General features: G+C 37.1%; 1 protein-coding gene and 1 non-coding gene across 2 annotated transcripts in view; both read left to right on the plus strand.

Annotated features, from left to right (window-relative positions):
* The window catches only part of SCFD2 (sec1 family domain containing 2), a 395362-nt gene that overhangs the window by 51352 nt on the left and 324094 nt on the right, over window positions 1-19916 (plus strand). Inside the window, exon 4 of the mRNA XM_060109985.1 lies at window positions 16506-16681. Coding sequence (XP_059965968.1) covers window positions 16506-16681 — 176 coding nt within the window. The remainder of the gene's footprint in view (window positions 1-16505; window positions 16682-19916) is intronic.
* TRNAE-UUC (transfer RNA glutamic acid (anticodon UUC)) lies at window positions 2278-2350 on the plus strand. Its single transcript has one exon. It is a non-coding gene; the product is annotated as a tRNA-Glu (tRNA).

The following is a 19916-nucleotide window of genomic DNA, read 5'->3' on the forward strand; positions in this document are numbered from 1 at the left end:
GCAAGGCTGGAAGGGGAAGAAGCAACTTGCCTCTTTTCCCCTGCTGCCTGTGGATTTTGCTTCTGCTTGTCAATGTCATGCCAGCAACACTTCTTCACCCCAGCAGTGGCAGGTCCTTCCTGTGGGAGCAACTGAATCAGTTTGCAGTTCTTCCAGTACTTGCAGAACCAGCTTCATGGCACCCCCTCCTCAGAGGTACCAGCCTAGCCAAGTAGCACTCCGTTCTCAAGAGGTATAATTCCAGCCTCTGTGTTTCTTCCATCCTACTGGTGGTAGCTGCTTCCAACAGTTGCTGCCTGCATGATACCTTGGAGTTCTCCTTTACCTTTCAGTTACCCAGTTAACAATTCTGTATGTTAAATTTTCTCTGCTCAAATAACTGGTGTATTTTCTACCTTCTACCTGGGCCCTGACTGATAGTCTTATAGCAAGTAAGCCAGGATACAACCTGGGTCTGTCTGACTTCTGTATCAGGAATCAAACTACTGGGGGCGGGTGTGTGGAGGAGCGGCTACAGAGCCACAGACACAGATGTGGTTGTGCCATTCCTCTGTCTAAAACCCTTTGATGGTTCCCCATTGCTTGAAGATAGTGTCCCAACTCCTTAGCATGCTATTTATAGAAATCTTTCTGACTTCTAGCCTCATGCTTCACCCATCCACTCAAATTGCTTTTCCTCCCTACTCCCCATTCCTCAGCAGGAACTTCTGTAGATCCAGGTCTTTGTTGTTTTCACCTGAAATATTCTCGTTTGATTATCCCTCCAGGCTTCCTCCACCCTTCTCTACCTGTGCTTCTGGAGGCTAACCGTTATGGACTGCCTCAGCATGCTTTTCTGCCCTTGGCCTCTCAGTTCTGTTTGGCCAATGGGAGGCATGGGCAGGAGATTTAGAGGGTGGGGGGAGGGTATGGTTAGGGTATTGTTTGCCTGGCTTCATCCCTGCCAGGATGCAATTGGTTGCTTCCCTCTACCCTTCCCTTGTTGGTTTTCCTTAACACTCCTGATTTCCCTTAGCCTAACTTCTTAGACATTCCTGTTGTTATGTTTGCCTTATTTTTCCTGTTAGAGTGCCATCTTTTTCCTGTTGGGACCTTGACTAATATAACCACTCACTTTACACTATGTGCTTGTGCACACACGCATGCACACACACACACACACACTTTCCTGTCAAACCCACCTTATTTTTCATGATCTAATACAAATGTCACTTTCTCTGTGGAACCATATCTAATTCCCCTTTAACCTTCTTCCTACACCCTCCTCAGCAAGCTGCATTGATTGCTCTGGCTTCTGAGGACCCACAGCTCTTTCTTTTATTTCTCTTAGTGCTCTGTCTTAGCACTTACCACAGTGCAAAATAGTTAAATGTTTGTGGATCCAAAACTTTGCTAGACAGTGTCCATTTCATATTCTCCATTGGCTGTTTGGCTTGGTATATAGTGTGTGGCTTAGTACTTGCTGCTTGAATGAATGGATTGCCTGATGCGTGTGAATGAGTAGTAGAGGGACAATGTGTGTTTCTACTCTCAGTTATATGTATTAATATTTCTATTTACAACTTTCCGTTATGATATTTCTTGTTCCTCCTGATGTGTTGTAGCATCTGATCATGTCTTCTTTCTTGATGCTTTTCCCTTGGTCTTCATGTCACTCTGCTCTTCTGGTTATCTTCCTCTTTCTGATAATTGTTTTATGCTTTTTTCCCTTAATTCTAGTTTCCTGGAAGACCGTAGATATTTTTGTATCCCCTGTTGTGCCTTGCACATAGATACTTGGTTAATAATTGCTACTGATCTTAAAGCCTTACCCTACTTCTCTCTTCCCTCCAAAAAAAGAATGCTTATGGCATTCTTCAGGCTTTTAAAATTCTCCCCCAACATTTTCTCCATCATATCTTGCATCCCTTGTCATTCTTTCTAAAAGATGACATCTTCTATCCCTATCAGTACTGTTTTTGTTCATACTTCTATTATAGCAGTTACCACCAGACCCTGAGTAGTTGGGGCTGAGAATTCTTATCTGTGCTTCTTAGTATTGTCCACACCTAACACAAGACCTTGAAGGTACTATATACTCAGTAAGTGTTTATGGAATGAATAAATAAATTCTTGAATTAATACTGTCAGTTGGTATTTGTTATGTATTTATTTAATGGATTGCTTTTTCTATCTCCCTCCTATGGAACCCAAGAGTGACACTGATTTAGAACATCAGTTCTCAAAACTTTTTGGTCTCAGAACCCCTTTACATTGTTAAAAGCTATTGAGGGGAATTCCCTGGTGGTCCAGTGGTTAGGACTTGGCACTTTCACTGCTGGGGGCCCAGGTTCAATCCCTGGTCAGGGAACTAAGATCCTGCAAGCCATGTGGTGCGACCAAAAAAAAAAAAAAAATGCTATTGAGGTTCACAACAACCTATGAACAACAAAAAAAGAAACTATGTGGACAACAAGAGCTTTTGTTTGTGTGGAGTATATCTATTGATACACGTGAGATAGATAGAAAATATCACGTCAGGAATTCAAGCAGGGAAAAATTTTAAAATATTTATTAATATAAAAATATTATAATAAACCTATTACATGTTAATGTAACATATTTTTGTGAAAAATGACTATATTTTCTCAATTAAAATAATGTAGGGAAAAGAGTGGAACCACTTTACATTTTTGCACATCTCTAACGTCTGGTTTAATAGAAGACAGCTGTATTCTCATATCTGCTTCTTCATTCAATCTGCTGTGATACATTATTTTGGATAAAGTATATAAAGAAAAGCTGACCTTACAAAGATACGTAGTTGAAAAAGGGAGGAGTATTTTAATAACTTTCCAGAAAATTGCAGATATTCTTTGTTACTACACCAGGTTTACAAGAGGTAATTTCTTACAGGTTAATTGCCATGTGGAATATGAAACCATATTGCTGAATTTTCCATACTCTGGTACATTAAAACCCATTGGTGTCTCTTGCACTTTGAGTGGCTCTTTTTTTTTTTTTTTTTTTTTTTTTTGCGGTACGCGGGCCTCTCACTGTTGTGGCCTCTCCCGTTGCGGAGCACAGGCTCCTGACGCGCAGGCTCAGCGGCCATGGCTCACGGGCCCAGCCGCTCCGCGGCATGTGGGATCTTCCTGGACCGGGGCATGAACTCGTGTCCCCTGCATCGGCAGGCGGACTCTCAACCACTGCGCCACCAGGGAAGCCCTGAGTGGCTCTTCTATGCACATATTATTTTATAGCATTGTACATTAGTCACTCGGGCAATATTGGTTCTTTAAATTATGCAGATTTTCGAAATTATGCAGATTTTCAAAATATATAATACATATATTATACGATATAACAAAGCCACATTTGTCAATATCACCACTGTTATCATTAGAAAATCTTTAAGTATTAGGAATGTAAAGATATAGGGGCAGATACAAGTTTTCCAAAATTATAATTTCACATGAAAACTTGAGTTTCTATATTGACAATACAAACTGTGAATTGTTTTCCTTGAAGTGACAGACTCACTTCATTTACTTGTTGGAAAAAATGTGTGAAGAACCATACTTTTTCAGATGTCTTTTCGGTAAAAATTTTATGCCATTAAAACAGTGTGAATAGCAGTTCACAACTCAAGTAATCACATCAGTGCTTTTCCTTGAGGCAATGGTTGCACTGATACTTTGGTTGCCCCAGAAGTGCTTTTTGTATATTTCCCATTTCTTTACACAGAATATTGATGTTTTCTTAAGGGTTGAGATTTGATAAAATTAGTAACATTTGCTTTTTCATCATGACCATTCTGAAAGTGAAACTGACTACTCGTTTAATTTGATACCACTGCCTTGATTGTGCTAAGGCACTGGTACCTTTACCCACCACTGTTTTTGTACCATCAGTGCAAACACAGGATAGTAACAAAATCAAGTAGCATCTTTGTATTAGTATGAAAATAGTTCTGACTTTTCTGACTACCTGAAAGTGCCTCAAGGACCCAGGGGTCCATGGAACACCTTCGAGAACCATTATTTAAAAGAGTATCATATTCTCCGGGGTCCAAGATTAGCACAGTTTTCTAGAGATCATTGGAATCAGTAGAAGGGGGAAAAAAACTCATTGAAATTTTTTCTATACATTATCCAGATTTAGCCATAATAGACAATTGTTCTCATTCATTTAAAAGGTATTTATTATGTGTTCTTAGGTCCTTGTAGGGGATAGGAAACATGAAAAAATACTGTCTTATTTTCAAATGAACAAGTTAATTAACTTTTCTGAATCTGTTTTCCTGTCTTCAAAATGGGGATTCTATTGTCTGCTAACCCGACAATTAGATGAGATGATTTTTTATGTAACATATAAATGTTTGTGAAATTCAGCATGTTCTGTAAAAGGAGGATATAGCATGATAAAATTATTTACTGTCTCCTGGGCAGATAAAAGACATTATAAAAATAATGACCAATGGTCATACAATTGCATATGAAGAGTATTCTACCAGATTTAGGGGTGGAATTACATTGCCTGTATGATTGCTTCCTGATCATCTTAGTTGGAAAACATGTGACTAGAGTAATGATTTCCAGAAGTGAAAGTGGAGATTGGGGATTTAGTTACCTAGTGATTATGTTGGAGCCTAAGTGGTGAATTTCTAAAGGAAATATAACATAAGGGTGATCATCCAGGAAAAGAAAGTAGAATGAGTGAGAGGAGGGTTGAAGGCAGGGTTGTAAGGAACACATCCATTTCGGGGCGTGAAGAATCTAGAGAAAGAGACAGAAAGAGTTTTTATTGAATTAATAATTAATAGTGCCTGAAAGCCTTAAGGTCACTAAGCACATATTTCCTTCTTACACTTCATCACCTAAAACAGAACCTGAATTGCCTCTGTTTCTCTGTTTCCCCATCCACAAAATGGGAATCTGAATTTCTAATATCCCATCTTCAAGCATCTGCCCTCTGACTCTATATTTTTAACTTTAATTGGTATATCTTTTTCTTCATTTTTTTCTCCTCCTCCTCTTCTTATTAATCTTTATATTTTCTCAACAGAAGGGATCCTCAACATATGAGAATATGGGCTAGGAGTTAAAAAACCCCAAGGGAAGATCCATGGCTGTGGGGTGGGAGTTGCTTTACGTGGAGCCTATTCTTTCCAAGTCAGGGTAGACCCACCAAGGAAAGGCTCCTTACCTGGCAGGCTGGTAATCTGCCCCCTAGATAACAGGGGTAATCTATCTGTTCCTTTCTGTGCTCTCTGCTGAGTTTATAAACACTGATGCAGTGTTTAACTTAGCCTCAGGAAGGCTGCATTTCCAAAGAAAGCCAAACCGTAAATGTTTCTGGTGGTTTTATATTTCACTTTTTTGTAAAAATTTCAGGGAGAGCTGTTTATTTTCTATTTGTGACCTATGGTCTTGCAGCAGTTATACTTTTTTGTGTACTATCCTGAAAACGTATCTTGCAATAGATTTCTCAATTTTGGATCCATTTGATTGAATTGATTCATATAATTAAAATGATCTTTTCACATTACTTTCTTATTCTGTCTTTGTAATACTATAGAGCTCAAAAATTTGTGTAACAAGAAACATACTGTTTAAAGGATATACCAGGAAATCCTTCTTCAGTATTTATAGTGTTACAAAAATGGACATCAATTCCCAGCTGGGTTTTATCCAAGTTTCACTATACAGATGGCTGTATATACTGCCCTTCAAATCCCTATGGGAGAAGATTTATAATGTCTTCCCTCTTCCCCCTGTTAATAACTTGTTTCAATGCCTAATAGTCATCACGATCGTGGAATTTTTTTCTCACGTCTGACTTAAATTTCTCCACCTGCGTGTTAACCATATTTTTTTGTGCTTTGACCTCAGTAGAGGTGGGAAACCGACAGTTATTATTACTCTTATATTTCTTTTTCTGTTGAAAGCCAATGCTTCATCCATTGTACAAATCAGTGATAGTAATAGACTCAGATTTCCCAGAGCAAAATACTGGTCTGTTCATTCCACATGAAACAGACATTATTTTATATCAGAACCAAGAGACTATTTAAAAAGTAAAATAGTCTTTAAAATTCATATTATAACATTAGTAAAATAAAAAGTAATTGTCTATCCCCCCTCCCTGTCATCTTACTCTTCAATGTAACCTTTGCTCCGAAATCAGTATCTTGCCTTCCAGGCCTTTTCTATGTAATTAGGTAAGAAAGTAAGTAAATAAGCAAGTAAACAAACAATGAGAAAAGTAAAATAAAGCTGCATACTAAGAGTATGGCAATGTGGTTTCCATTGTGACTTTCTTTTTTCTCTCTTTCTTATTAGAGTTTTGGCTACCCAGCGTAAAATACCATGAAGGAAACTTAATTATACAGTTGTGCCAGGTTTTAAACATTGTATGTATACTTTAAAAATTATGTTAAGTTTGACCATATTTAAAATGTGTGGTTATATTGATACAACCATGGAAAACTGTTTGGCAGTATCAACTTTAGATAAGTGTACACTGATCCAGGGGTTTCACACCTGGGCATGTATCCAATGGAATTGAGTCTACCAAAAGGTATGTAGTAGAACGTTCATAGCATCATTATTTATAATGGCCCTGAACTATAAAACCTAAATATCCTTCAAAGTAGAATGTATAGAGAAACTATTATAGTCATATAGAACAATAAAACACAGTGAGAAAAAAAAGATTGAGATTTTGGATGATGTTGAATTAAAAAAAGCTAGATACAAAATAGTATATCTGTATAATTCTTTTTATATGATGTTCAAAAGCAGACAAAATAGTGAGTTGTGTTGAGAGAGTTAAAAGTAATAGTATGCTGTTGTGAGCTTATTGACTAGGTAGGTATTGACGGAATCTTCTAGAGTTCTGGACATATTCCATACCTTGATCTGGGTGGTGGTTACGTGGATAGATGTGTGTGTAACAGTGAACAGAACTACATACTTAAGATGTGTAAGCTTTATGTTATACACCTCACTTTTCACCTCCATTATACCTGAGACTTCTGAGTCTGAAATTGGTTGTATCTTCTGGGCAGATGGCCCCTCTTTGCTGCAGTGCCTTGTCACATATTCTAGGCAAAGCCTTTGGTGGGGGGGGAGGAAGTTTATTTTTACTGTTTGTTTTGCTGCATGATTTAGTACTCTTCTATTCCTCTGTTACTTCAATTAAAAAAATTTTTTTAGTGCATGACCACAGTATTATTACATATAAAAAAGCTGGGCTTCCCTGGTGGCGCAGTGGTTGAGAGTCCGCCTGCCAATGCAGGGGACACGGGTTTGTGCCCTGGTCCGGGAAGATCCCACATGGCGTGGAGCGGCTGGGCCCGTGAGCCACGGCCCCTGAGCCTGCATGTCCGGAGCCTGTGCTCCGCAACGGGAGAGGCCACAACAGTGAGAGGCCCGTGTATCGCAAAAAAAAAAAAAAGCCAGAATTCTTTTATAGCTATAATTACCTGAATGTTCTCATTTCTGCTATTTATCAGTTTCCTGGTATAACTAAGTACAGTTATATCTCCCAACTGAAAATTTTATTCAGGCTGTATTCTAATATGTATGGATTTATAGCTGTATATCTTTTTCATAACTGGGAAAATTTGAGTATAGGCTCTCTTCTTCAGATGATGAAAATGTTCTCAAATTATATAGTGGTGATGGTTGCATAACTCTGAATATAGTAAAAATCAGTGAATTGTACATTTTAAGGGTGAATTTTATGGTATGTGAGTTAAAGCTCATAAAGCTCTTGTTAAAAAAGAAGCTCTTAGAAATAAGGATATTATTGTAAAAATAAAATTCAGCCAAAGTTTAAAGATAAATCAAGAAAATTTCCTAAAATGTAGAAAGAACAGGACATTGAAAATATGATACCAAAGATAAAAGATATAGAGAACCAAGTCAGGAGGCCCAAGAACTATTAGAAGTTTCAGAAAGAGAGAGAAAGCAGAGGACAGGAAACTAGCAAAGAAAGAATGTAAGACTTTCCCAGATGTGAAGAAAGGCATATCAAGTATATAGAATAGGCTTAACTGAAAAGCAAGTGGAAAGAATAAAAACCCTCTAAACACAATCACTGTGACTCCTCAGAGTTACAAGAGAATGAGAGGATCCTATGGACCTCAAGATGGAAAAAAGAAGCTTATCTACAAAGGAACAAGAATGAGACTAGCACACATTTCTTATGAGCAACACTGAGCCAGAAGATAATGAAGCAATGCATTATTTTCAACCTAGAATTGTAGGTCCAGATAAACTGTTATTAAACTTTGAGGGCAAGAAAAAGCCTTTTCAAAGATAAGAGAACTTTGCTTTCCACACATCTTTTCCAAGGAAGTTACTTGAGGGTGTCCAGCAAAACAAGGCAGTATAGCAGGAAAGAAAAATCAGGGATTTAGCGAAGCAGTGTTCCAATAGAGGAGAGCAATAAAAGGCGTTCCAGGCTGCTGACTGTGCAAAAAGGCCTAAAGAACAATCTGCCCATGATGGAACTGGGGGATGAAGGAGTTTGGTAGTAAAGTATTCAGGGAGTGGAAAAAAAACCCCCACAAATCAACTATACCTCAATTTAAAAAAAAAACAACAACACAACACGGACTTCAAAGATAAGACAGTGTATTTGAAATTAGGAGAGTTTACAACTTTGATTAAAGCAGGGAATGCTCCTCCCCCACCCCCTCAGAAAAAGCCCATACGCATTTTAGGACCCAAGTATATTATATGCATAAGGAAATGTAATCATAGCTTGTACATTGGGTCTGTCATTAATAGTTATATAGTTTATAATGATAAAACACTATTGACTAATTTTGAAGTTTTCGAATCATGCTATAGAAAAAGCACATTAGACTAAATTATGGTTACAAAACAAAATATAAATGCTATCAGTCTTGACCGGATGAAAATAAAAGTACAGATGATTTGGAAGATGAAAGGGGGAAATACGAAATAGAGGGAAGGGGAAGGGGAACTAATATCCTCTGCTTAGAAGACAAAAAGTCATAGCATACCATCTGTAGTTGACAGAACAAAGAAGAAAGTTTAAGTATGTAATGTAAGTTACAAAGATAACCAGCAGATGGGGAGGAAAAGTGCTTGAAGTCTTGTCTGCTTATGGACTATCTTACGATCGATCTCTTTGTTGTGTGTTCCTTTCCCTTTTTAATTCCTTTTTGTCTTTCTGATGAAATGAGAAGAGGATGTAAACCGATGTGTTCATGCTACCCTCTGAACCTTTCGTACATTTTACAAAACTCTGAAACCATCTTTTGTACACAAGATTCTGGCTCTCTTATGCCAACTGTTGAAATAACATTTGAAATTTTCCCTGACAGTGCTGCCCACCAACCAACAGTTTAATATTAGTAGAGTTGCCACCTTTGTCTACATATTAGTATAAGTGCTTTTGCTATAATTTACATGCATTCCTGGAAAACTTGTTTTGCAAAATCACATACTAGTTATCAGGGCTCGTGATCACTAGCAGGGCTTCCCTGGTGGCGCAGTGGTTGAGAGTCCGCCTGCCGATGCAGGGGATACGGGTTCGTGCCCCGGTCTGGGAGGATCCCATATGCCGCGGAGCGGCTGGGCCCGTGAGCCATGGCCACTGAGCCTGCGCGTCCGGAGCCTGTGCTCCGCAACGGGAGAGGCCACAACAGTGAGAGGCCTGCGTACCGCAAAAAAACCAAAAAAACATGCAATGACAGTATTATTATTTGTTATAGAGTTTTTTTCTTTTTTTAAGAAAACATTTAGTAGCTAAATATGCTATTTTAGACAAAATTTCTGATGGTTACTTTCTACCATTAAGACACAATTTGGGGATTAAATCAAATCTAGCACTGACAGAATACTTTTTTTTTTTTAAAGAAAATCAACAAAGAATCATATATGTGTAGATATTTTAAATATATCTTACCAAGCCACAAAACAGGTTCAGAAAGTTATAGTTTATCAAATGTATATAATAAATGGAAGAGTAAGTTCCATAATTCATTTGAATACAATGGAATTCAATATTGTAAGGATCACAGATAATATAAATATATTAAATCCTTTTATTTTCCAAATATGTCCCCTTTCTCCCAAGAGATAATTCTATTTCAGTAAGAGTTTCAAAATATACATAGAACTGATGGTTGTTAAAGTTTTGTGTTTGTTTCTTAACTAAATTGAAATCAGAAGCCCGTTTCACTTCCTTAAAAACTATAAAAAAGAAAAAGAAAGCCTAATAGATTTTCTTACTTGAAAACTATTTTTCAAATTTCAAAATTGTCCCTTTTCAAAGAGTTGCTATGTATTATGCAGTTTTGATATAAAATAACCCTTGTTTTTAGGACTTTAAAAAAATGTGTTGCAAAGCCTTCTTGGGTTGACATTTTAAAATCACCATGTAAATCTGCCTGACAAGTTTTTTTTTTTTTTTTGGTAATATGAGATGTGAATAAATGTTCTGTCTATTACTTTTTCAACACCTGGTTCTAGTTGCTTGCAGTTTTAGTTGATATGAACTGAGAAATTTTCTCAAGTTGTTAGCCTCACAGTATAGCATTTTTGGTAGTCAGTCAGTTGATTTTGACTTGTTTTATGTAAGATTGTGATTAAATTTACATTTAAAAAATGTCACTAGCCTATATTTTAAAGCATTTGTATAAAGTACTCTTTTACTAAATTCCAATTAACATGTTATGAATTTTTAGAAAAAAACCCCTGCTTTCATGACACATATAAGGAAGTGTTAATGGCTTGTGTGTGTAAGAAAAAGGTATACAGAGGGGAACAGAATGGAGCAGCAAAGGTGAATAATTGCTCATTCACAAGGTAGTGTTCTGTTGGCATTTCCTGTTATGAAATATATCCATTTGTTCCTTTGGATCTCATGCCTTATGTGGGAAGGCAGTGTTATGTAAATATGGTCACTGAGTCCAAGTCTGAGCTAGGAAAATGCTAACTGGATAAAAAGTTTACCATGTTTTTGAATTGAAGACATTCTTTTTTTAAAAAAAAATTATTTATTTATTGGCTGTGTTGGATCTTTGTTGCTGTGCTGGCTTCCTCTAGTTGTGGCGAGCGGGGGCTACTCCTCGTTGCAGTGCATGGGCTTCTCATTGGGTGGCTTCTCTTGTTGTGGAGCACGGGCTCTAGGGCATGCAGTCTTCAGTAGTTGTGGCACGTGGGCTCAGTAGTTGTGGCTCGTGAGCTCTAGAGTACAGGCTCAGTAGTTGTGGTGCACGGGCTTAGTTGCTCCACGACATGTGGGATCTTCCCAGACCAGGGCTCGAACCCAAGTCCTCTGCATTGGCAGGCGGATTCTTAACCACTGCGTCACCATAGAGAAGTCCCTGAATTGAAGACATTCTTATCTTTAAATTGAACATATGGTTATTGCAGTTGAAATCTAAACAGAACTGGTGACTTTCTCTGATGATTTCCATTTCTTGAGGTCTCTCTAAAAGACAGTTATGTTACGAATGGATTGTATGTATTCTGAGCCTTTTACATTCCTTCTCCTTCAGTCCAGGAGATAGGGTTGGAGAGGTAGGCAATTACATATCACATAGAGCCTTTCATGGTTTCAGGACATTTTAGTTTTTGCCTTAGCAATACTTACCACAATAATGATTAAGCAGTTGTTTGTATAATTGTTTTATGACTTTCTCTCTTGATACACAAAGCTCGGTGTGTCCAAGGACCACACTGCGTCACCTGCAGCACAGTGTACAAACAAATAAATGGAGCTCATGGCAATGTTAGATTTGAACACATTTCATGTGAAAATTTGTTTTCATATATTTAATGTTAATATTTAATATGTCAAGATGTTTTTGTGTAAAAATATTAATCATCTGGGCCTCCCTGGTGGCGCAGTGGTTAAGAGTCCGCCTGCCGATGCAGGGGATACGGGTTCGTGCCCCGGTCTGGGAGGATCCCATATGCCGTGGAGCGGCTGGGCCCGTGAGCCATGGCCGCTGGGCCTGCGCATCCGGAGCCTGTGCTCCGCAACGGGAGAGGCCACAACAGTGAGAGGCCCGCATACCGCAAAAAGAAAAAAAAAAAAATATTAATCATCTGCACAAAAGATCCCCATCCCCTAAGAAGAGAATGACATGTAATGAGCTGAATTAATTAGGAGAGCATCCAGGAATCATTTGCCTTCTTTATTTGTTGGTCATAAGGACAGATTTTTGTCTGATTTGTTCATGGGTTTATTCTTAGCAGTAAGAACAGTCCCCGGCACAGAAATATATGTTGAGCCAATGGATTAATAAAAGTTAATGACACTCACAACTCAACAGGAAGAAAATAAACAACCTAATAAAAATGAGCAAAAGATTTGAACAGACAAACTTCACCAAAAAAGATATAGGGTGGCAAATAAGCATATGAAGAGACCAACATTATTAGTCATTAGAAAAATACAAATTAAAACCACAGTGAGTTGTTGCTAGATACCTAATAGAATGGCTAAAACCAAAATAACTGGCAATACCAAGTGCTAGTGAGGATGTGAGGCAATAGAAATCTCATTTGTTGCTGGTGGGATAGCTCACTTTGGAACTTAGTTTGTCAGTTTCTTATAAAGTTAACCATTCATTTAGCATATGACCCAACAACCCTAGAAATTTACTTAGGGAAAATGAAACCATATGTCCAGAGACACCTACACACATAAAAACCTGTACAAAGATGTTTGTGAAGGCTTTATTCACAATTTCTTTATTTTTTTTGAAAATGTTAGTGGACTTTGATGTGTGAGTCTTTTTCAATTTATTTTTTTAATTTTTATTGAAGTATAGTTGCTTTACAATGTTGTGTTAGCTTCTACTGCACAGCAAAATGAATCTGCCATACATATACATATATCTCCTCCCTTTTATTTCCCTCCCATTTAGGACACCACAGTGCATTAAGTAGAGTTCCTTGTGTTATACAGTATGTTCCCCTTGGTTGTCTATTTTATACACAGTATCAATAGTGTATATGTGTCAATCCCAATCTCCCAATTTCTTCCACCCCACCCCTTTCCCTCTTGGTATCCATACATTTTGTACTCTACGTCTGTGTCTCTATTTCTGCTTTGCAAATAAGGTCATCTATACCATTTTGCTAGATTCCACATATATGCATTAACACGTGATATTTGTTTTTCTCTTTCTGATTTACTTCACTCTGTATGACACTTCCTAAGTCCATCCACATCTCTACAGATGACCCAATTTTGTTCCTTTTAATGGCTGAGTAGTATTCCATTGTATATATGTACCACATCTTCTTTATCCATCCCTCTGTTGATGGACATTTTGGTTGCTTCCATGTCCTGGCTATTGTAAATAGTGCTGCTATGAACATTGGGGTGCATGTGTCTTTTTGAATTATGGTTTTCTCTGGGTATATGGCAAGTAGTGGGATTGCTGGGTCATATGGTAGTTCTATTTTTAGTTTTTTAAGGAACCTCCATACTGTTTTGCATAGTGGCTGTATCAATTTACTTTCCCACCAACAGTGTAAGAAGGTTCCCTTTTCTCCACACCCTCTCCAGCATTTATTGTTTGTAGATTTTTTGATGATGGCCATTCTGACCAGTGTGAAGTGATACCTCATTGTAGTTTTGATTTGTACAGGATAGAAAGCCCAGAGATAAACCCATGCGCCTATGGCCACCTAATCTATGACAAAGGAGGCAAAAATATACAATGGAGAAAAGACAGCCTCTTTAATAAGTGATGCTGGGAAAACTGGACAGCTACATGTAAAAGAAAGAAATTAGAACACTCCCTAACACCATACACAAGAATAAACTCATAATGGATTAAAGACTTAAATGTAAGGCCAGACACTATAAAACTCTTAGAGGAAAACATAGGAAGAACACTCTTTGACATAAATTGCAGCAAGATCCTTTTTGATCCACCTCCTAGAGTAATGAAAATAAAAACAAAAGTAAACAAATGGGACCTAATGAAACTTAAAAATTTTGGGACAGCAAAGGAAACCATAAACAAGACGAAAAGACAACCCTCAGAATGGAAGAAAATCTTTGCAAACGAAGTAACTGACAAAGGATTAATCTCCAAAATATACAAGCAGCTTATGCAGTTCAATATCAAAAAAACAAACAGCCCAATCAAAAAATGGGTGGAAGACCTAAATAGACATTTCTCCAAAGGAGACATACAGATGGCCAACAAACACATGAAAAGATGCTCAGCATCACTAATTATCGTAATTTCTAAAAATTGGAAAAAACTCAAATGCTCATTAACCGGTGAATGGCTAAACAAACCATGGCACATTCATACAATGGATTACTACTCAGCAAGAAAATGGTGCAAACTACCTATATAAGCAACAACATGAATGAACATCAAATACCTTATGCTAAAGTGAAAGAAGCCAGACTCAAAAGGCTACATACTGTATGATTCCATTTATAGAACATTCTGGAAAGGCAGAACTATGGGACAGAAGCCAGATAAATGCAGATAAGTGTTCACCAAGGGCTGGGGGTGGGAAAAGAGAACTGACTACAAAGGGGGAACTTTTTGGAGTAATGGAAATATTCTATATTTTGATTGTGACAGTGCTTACCCAACTACATGCATTTGTCAAAATTCATAGAACTGATTTGAGAACACCCTGAACCAGAAAAGAATGAATTTTACTGTATGTAAATTATACCTTAATCAACCTGACTCAAAACCAAGCAGAGAAAGGGTTAATGAGTCTCTTCTCTATTAGTACTTAAGCAAGCAAATCATTAGCTTGCTGCTTGAGAATCAGGAATGAACCATGCTTTGCCGAGGGACCCAAGAAACTAGTGAAACTCAGCTCCCTGCTCATCATTCCCACTGTTTTTATTCTTTACATGCTCACCCTGATAAACAGGTAATAAGGCACTTCAAAATCCTTAATCTCTTCAAAATATGTAATGAAAAGATAGAATATGTTGCAGTCTTATAAGTTGCTTGAAACAAGGTCTTTATTTTTTGTGTATTATAGTCTGTAGCAAAACCATTAATTGACAAATGCCATTTAGCACCGTGTAAGACACTGAACTCTCACTTATTTGATACTCCATAGAGTTGCTGTGAAAATCAAAAGAGGACATACTTGCACTGTGTAAACGATAAAGTGCTAAATAAATACAGGTTGTCTCATTGCTGAATATTAACAAACTAGACATAACAAACAAACTGGGATTTCAGGCATCAGAGAGTAAACCACAAACAGGGTGTAGGTAAGACGTAAAGGAAAGAATTACTTGACTTGCATCTATGTTTGGCCCCATTGCCATCTTCTTGCCCAATGAGGAGAATCTGTGGTGTTCAGGAGTTCAGTCCATAGCATTGATGAATGGCAGGAGTGAAATTTGACGTATTAGAGTGGGAAGCGACTAAGTGGAAGGACTGCTATAGGCAAAAGTTGGACTTAGAAGCTCTGAAAGAGTGAACCTTCAACAGGTGGTTTTTCATTTGTTTTTGTTTGTTGTTTTTGGTACTCCAGTCTTTTATGAAGTGGGGGTCTCATTCTAGATAGAGGTGACCATTGTAGTAAATGTGCTGTGTCACCCATACCAAACCATTTCTTCTGATATCTCATCTTCCAGGGTTTTTGCCACTCTAGTTCTCCATACATTTTTGTTCCATAAACAGCCAGCTTTTATGCTCATGAATATTGTCATGAACCCACGGATATCAGTGATAAAGTTTCAGCTATAGTCATAACAGATTTCTCCTTTATAGACATAGGCACATAATTAGAAACCTTGCTTTTTTGCCTCTTAGATTGCTATATCACTTGTCTTGGAGAGGTACTCCATGTTGAGCTCAAGAAATATTTATTCATATGACTTTATTTGATAACTTATTTATGGGGTATTTCAGAATTATAAAATGAATTCTACTAGCAATATGGCTTTGGCAAGATCACTTAACATGTGTTTTCTTGTTTGCAAAACGCAGTTAATAGTTTCAACTTTGCTGTTGTCACCACGTTGTTTTAAGAGTCACAATAGCTTAGGCAAGCTTGCAGTTTACTCTGAAGTTCTGTGCTGATGTAAGGCAGTAGTATTTTTTAATTAAATTAAATTAATTTATTTATTTATTTATTTTTGGCTGCATTGGGTCTTTGTTGCTGCGCGCAAGCTTTCTCTAGTTGTGGTGAGCGGGGGCTACTCTTCGTTGCAGTGCATGGGCTTCTCATTGCGGTGGCTTCTCTTGTTGCGGAGCATGGGCTCTAGGCATGCGGGCTTCAGTAGTTGTGGCTCGTGGGCTCTAGAGCACAGGCTCGGTAGTTGTGGTGCACGGGCTCAGTTGCTCTGTGGCATGTGGGATCTTCCCAGACCAGGGATCGAATCCGTGTGCCCTGAATTGGCAGGTGGATTCTTAACCACTGTGCCACCAGGGAAGCCCTGCAGTAGTATTATTAATGGCATTCTCTTCATTATTTTTACCACTCCCAGAAGAGGGTACACTGATAAATTGTATGTTTTTCCAGGGAGAGTCACTCCGGGACAGCTCACGTCCTATATTCATCTCTTCAAGAACAACCTCAAAGCTCTAGGGAATCACTGTGGGCTCCTACAGCTTGGGCTGGCCACTGTTCAAACTCTGAAACACCCGCAGACTGCCAAGTGGGACAACTTTCTGGCTTTTGAAAGGCTCCTTCTACAGGTATGTTGCTCTAGGAGCTTCTTGGGATATTAATAATTAAAGTTTTTAATTCCAGGGAAAAATGTTGATGTTTATTATAATCTTAGTAATAAATCATATTGTTGACATATGCCCTATATCATATTCTCTAAGTGCCCCCAATTTAAAATTCAAGTAACAGTTTTTTTCTATATCTACTTTTTTTTTTTTTTTGACAGTAACGTCTTTGGCTTCTCATTCAATACTTAGAATGTTTTTTGAGTATTTGACTAAACTTTGAAGATCTCTTTTCAGTTTTATGCCATTTGGACCTTTCTTGATCTTCATGGCATCTTTATTTAATCCTTGCTACTTTTCCTGTAGAATATTGCTACTGTTTACATTTCTTCTGACACTACTTTCTAATCCTTAAACAACATATAGCATGTGGCTTAAAATGATGCTTATAATAGACGAAAGGGAGGCAAACTTCATTTGTAATTTTCTTTTTTTTTAAGTATTAGCCTAACTATCTATCTATCTATCTATCTATCTATCTATCTATCTATTTGGATGCTCCGGGACTTAGTTGTGGCACATGGGATCTTCCTTGCCACATGCGGGATCTTTAGTTGTGGCGTGCAGGATCATTTTTTAGTTGCAGCATGTGGGATCTTAGTTGCGGCATGTGGGATTTAGTTTCCTGACCAGGGATCGAACCGGGGCCCCCTGCGTTGGGAGAGTGGAGTCGTAACCCCTGGACCACCAGGGAAGTCCTCATTTGTAATTTTCATGAAGAGAGATGTATGTGGAGTAGGACCTTTTCACTATTGATAAAATATTTTCATGGGAAGCTTTTAAGAAGATGTATTTTTAAAAATTATAAAGTATTTCAAACACATAAAATAATATGACAAATATTTATGTACCTTACACATAGATTCAATATAATTTACTAGTTTTTTATGTTTACTTTATATCCTTTTTCATTAAAGAAATAAAACTAGACATAAAGTTGAAGCATCTCTGATACTGTACCCTTTTCCTGCTCTGATTCTCCTTTTTCCTTTCCCAGGGGTAATCACAAGCTTGATTCCTTGTTTCTATATGTTTATTAAATGTTTATTTTTCCATGAATAATACAGAGTATTATGCTATGGGTTTTACTTTTTATGTAAGTGATATCACATTATAAGTATCCCTAAACAACCTGCTTTTCCCTCTCAGCATTCTGTTTTAAGATAATACAAATTGACATGTATAGATTTAATTGTATAAATATTCAATTTATGGAATCCATATTGATGTATAATTAGACTGTTCCATATTTGTGTGTGTGTGTGTGTGTGTGTGTGTGGTTAGAAAGAATGAGATGAATATCCTGGAACTTGTCTTCTGGTCCACATGTGAGAGAGTGTCTCTAGGGCATATACCTTGGAGAGGATTGTTATTTTGTTGACCATGCATATTGTTGAGTTTACTAAATATCACCAAACTGATCATCAAAGACTTTGAACTAGTTGACCCTTCTGCTAGGACTGAATGACAGTTTGTTTCCTAGCATAGTGTCCAGCACTCAGTATTATCAAATTTAAACATTTTAAAATAATGGATCAATACTATCTTTGTATAAATTTGCATTTCTCTGACAACTGATGAGGCTGAGCACCTTCTGTAGTACTTATTAGCTATTCAGTTTTCCTCTTCTATCAATTGCTCATTTTTATACTTATTTATCTATTTAGGTAACAGAAAAAAATGTTTTATGTCATGCAAATACTTCTCCCAGACTGTGTTTGGCTTTTAAATTTAATTCCTATATGTTTTATTGTACAGAATTTTTGCATTTGATGTACTCTAGTTAATGAATATTATCTTTTATGGTTTATTCTTATTTATGTTTTATATTAGAAATCTTTTGTACCCCTAATTTCTAAATATATTGTTCAGTATTTTCCACTAAAAATTAATTTTTGTTTTTGACATTTGAATTTTTATTTATTTATTTAACATCTTTATTGGAGTATAATTGCTTTACAATGGTGTGTTAGTTTCTGCTTTATAATAAAGTGAATCAGCCATACATATATCCCCATATCTCCTCCCTCTTGCATCTCCCTCCCACCCTCCCTGACATTTGAATTTTTAATCCAGCTGGAATTTATCTTTGTTTATGATATTATTGGGATCTCATTTTCTTTTCTTCCATATGGATAGCCTATTCTCCCCACACCATTTATGAAATATTCCATTGTGCTGTAGATTACTTACCTAACAGTCATTTCCCTCTTTCTCATGTTGGCAGAACACCAGTTTTGTTCCAGTGTCCACTCTTTTCCCACATGATTCAGGCAAATCCTGATTGGTCTCAGACTATACTAATATTCTCATCTCCCCACCTAATGATTGGTTTAGCAGTTCTAGCCTAAGAGAGGCAAAGCGAAGTTTGCTGGAGGTGCTTCTAAGAAAGATTTTCTTTTGCCCTTGTAGAAAAATACATAATGAAGAAACAAGCTCCTTTTTCTTGATATATGTTTGTGACACTTTGAGTATTTTGTAATAATGAAGGGAGCTCACTGAGATCCTGAAAAAGATAAACAGAACCTAAATTCTTAAAGATGACTTTGAGTCTTACCTCAGAATATCTTGTTTTGTGAGATGATGATTCTTCTCATTGTTTAAGCCATTTTAGTTGGTTTTCTGTTATTTGGAACCAAAAGATATTCATCCTTTTCTCAATGATACATGATACACTAAGATCTCATATAAAAATATTATTAATATTTGTTTTTCTATTTCTTGCTGTGATTCATTGGTTGTCCTGTATTTCCTCTGCAGGCAATAATATTATCTGCGAATAATGGCAGTTTTGTTACTTCCTTTCCACACTTCATACCACTTTCTTTTTTAGTGCACTGACCAGGCATACCAGAACCCTACTCAACAGAGGCAATGAAAATAGGCATTTTCATCTTATTCCTGACTTTAAAGACAATGTTCTAAAATTTTACCATTAAATATTATGTTTTGTTTTGTTTTTAATCAGGCTAGGGAAGTTCCTTCTTAATCTTATTTTGCTGAATTGTTGTTGTTGTTATTGCTGCTTTTATCCTGCCTGAGTGTTGAATTTCACTTAATACAGATTCTGAAATTTTTTAGATGAATATATATATATGGTTTTTCTCCCATAATCTGTTAATGTGGTGAATTGTATTTATAGTTTTTTAAATAATCATTACAGCATTCCTGGGATAAGTTTAACTTGATCCTACACACA

The sequence above is a fragment of the Mesoplodon densirostris genome, chromosome 1 (assembly GCF_025265405.1).
Source record: "Mesoplodon densirostris isolate mMesDen1 chromosome 1, mMesDen1 primary haplotype, whole genome shotgun sequence".
Taxonomy (NCBI): Eukaryota; Metazoa; Chordata; class Mammalia; order Artiodactyla; family Ziphiidae; genus Mesoplodon; species Mesoplodon densirostris.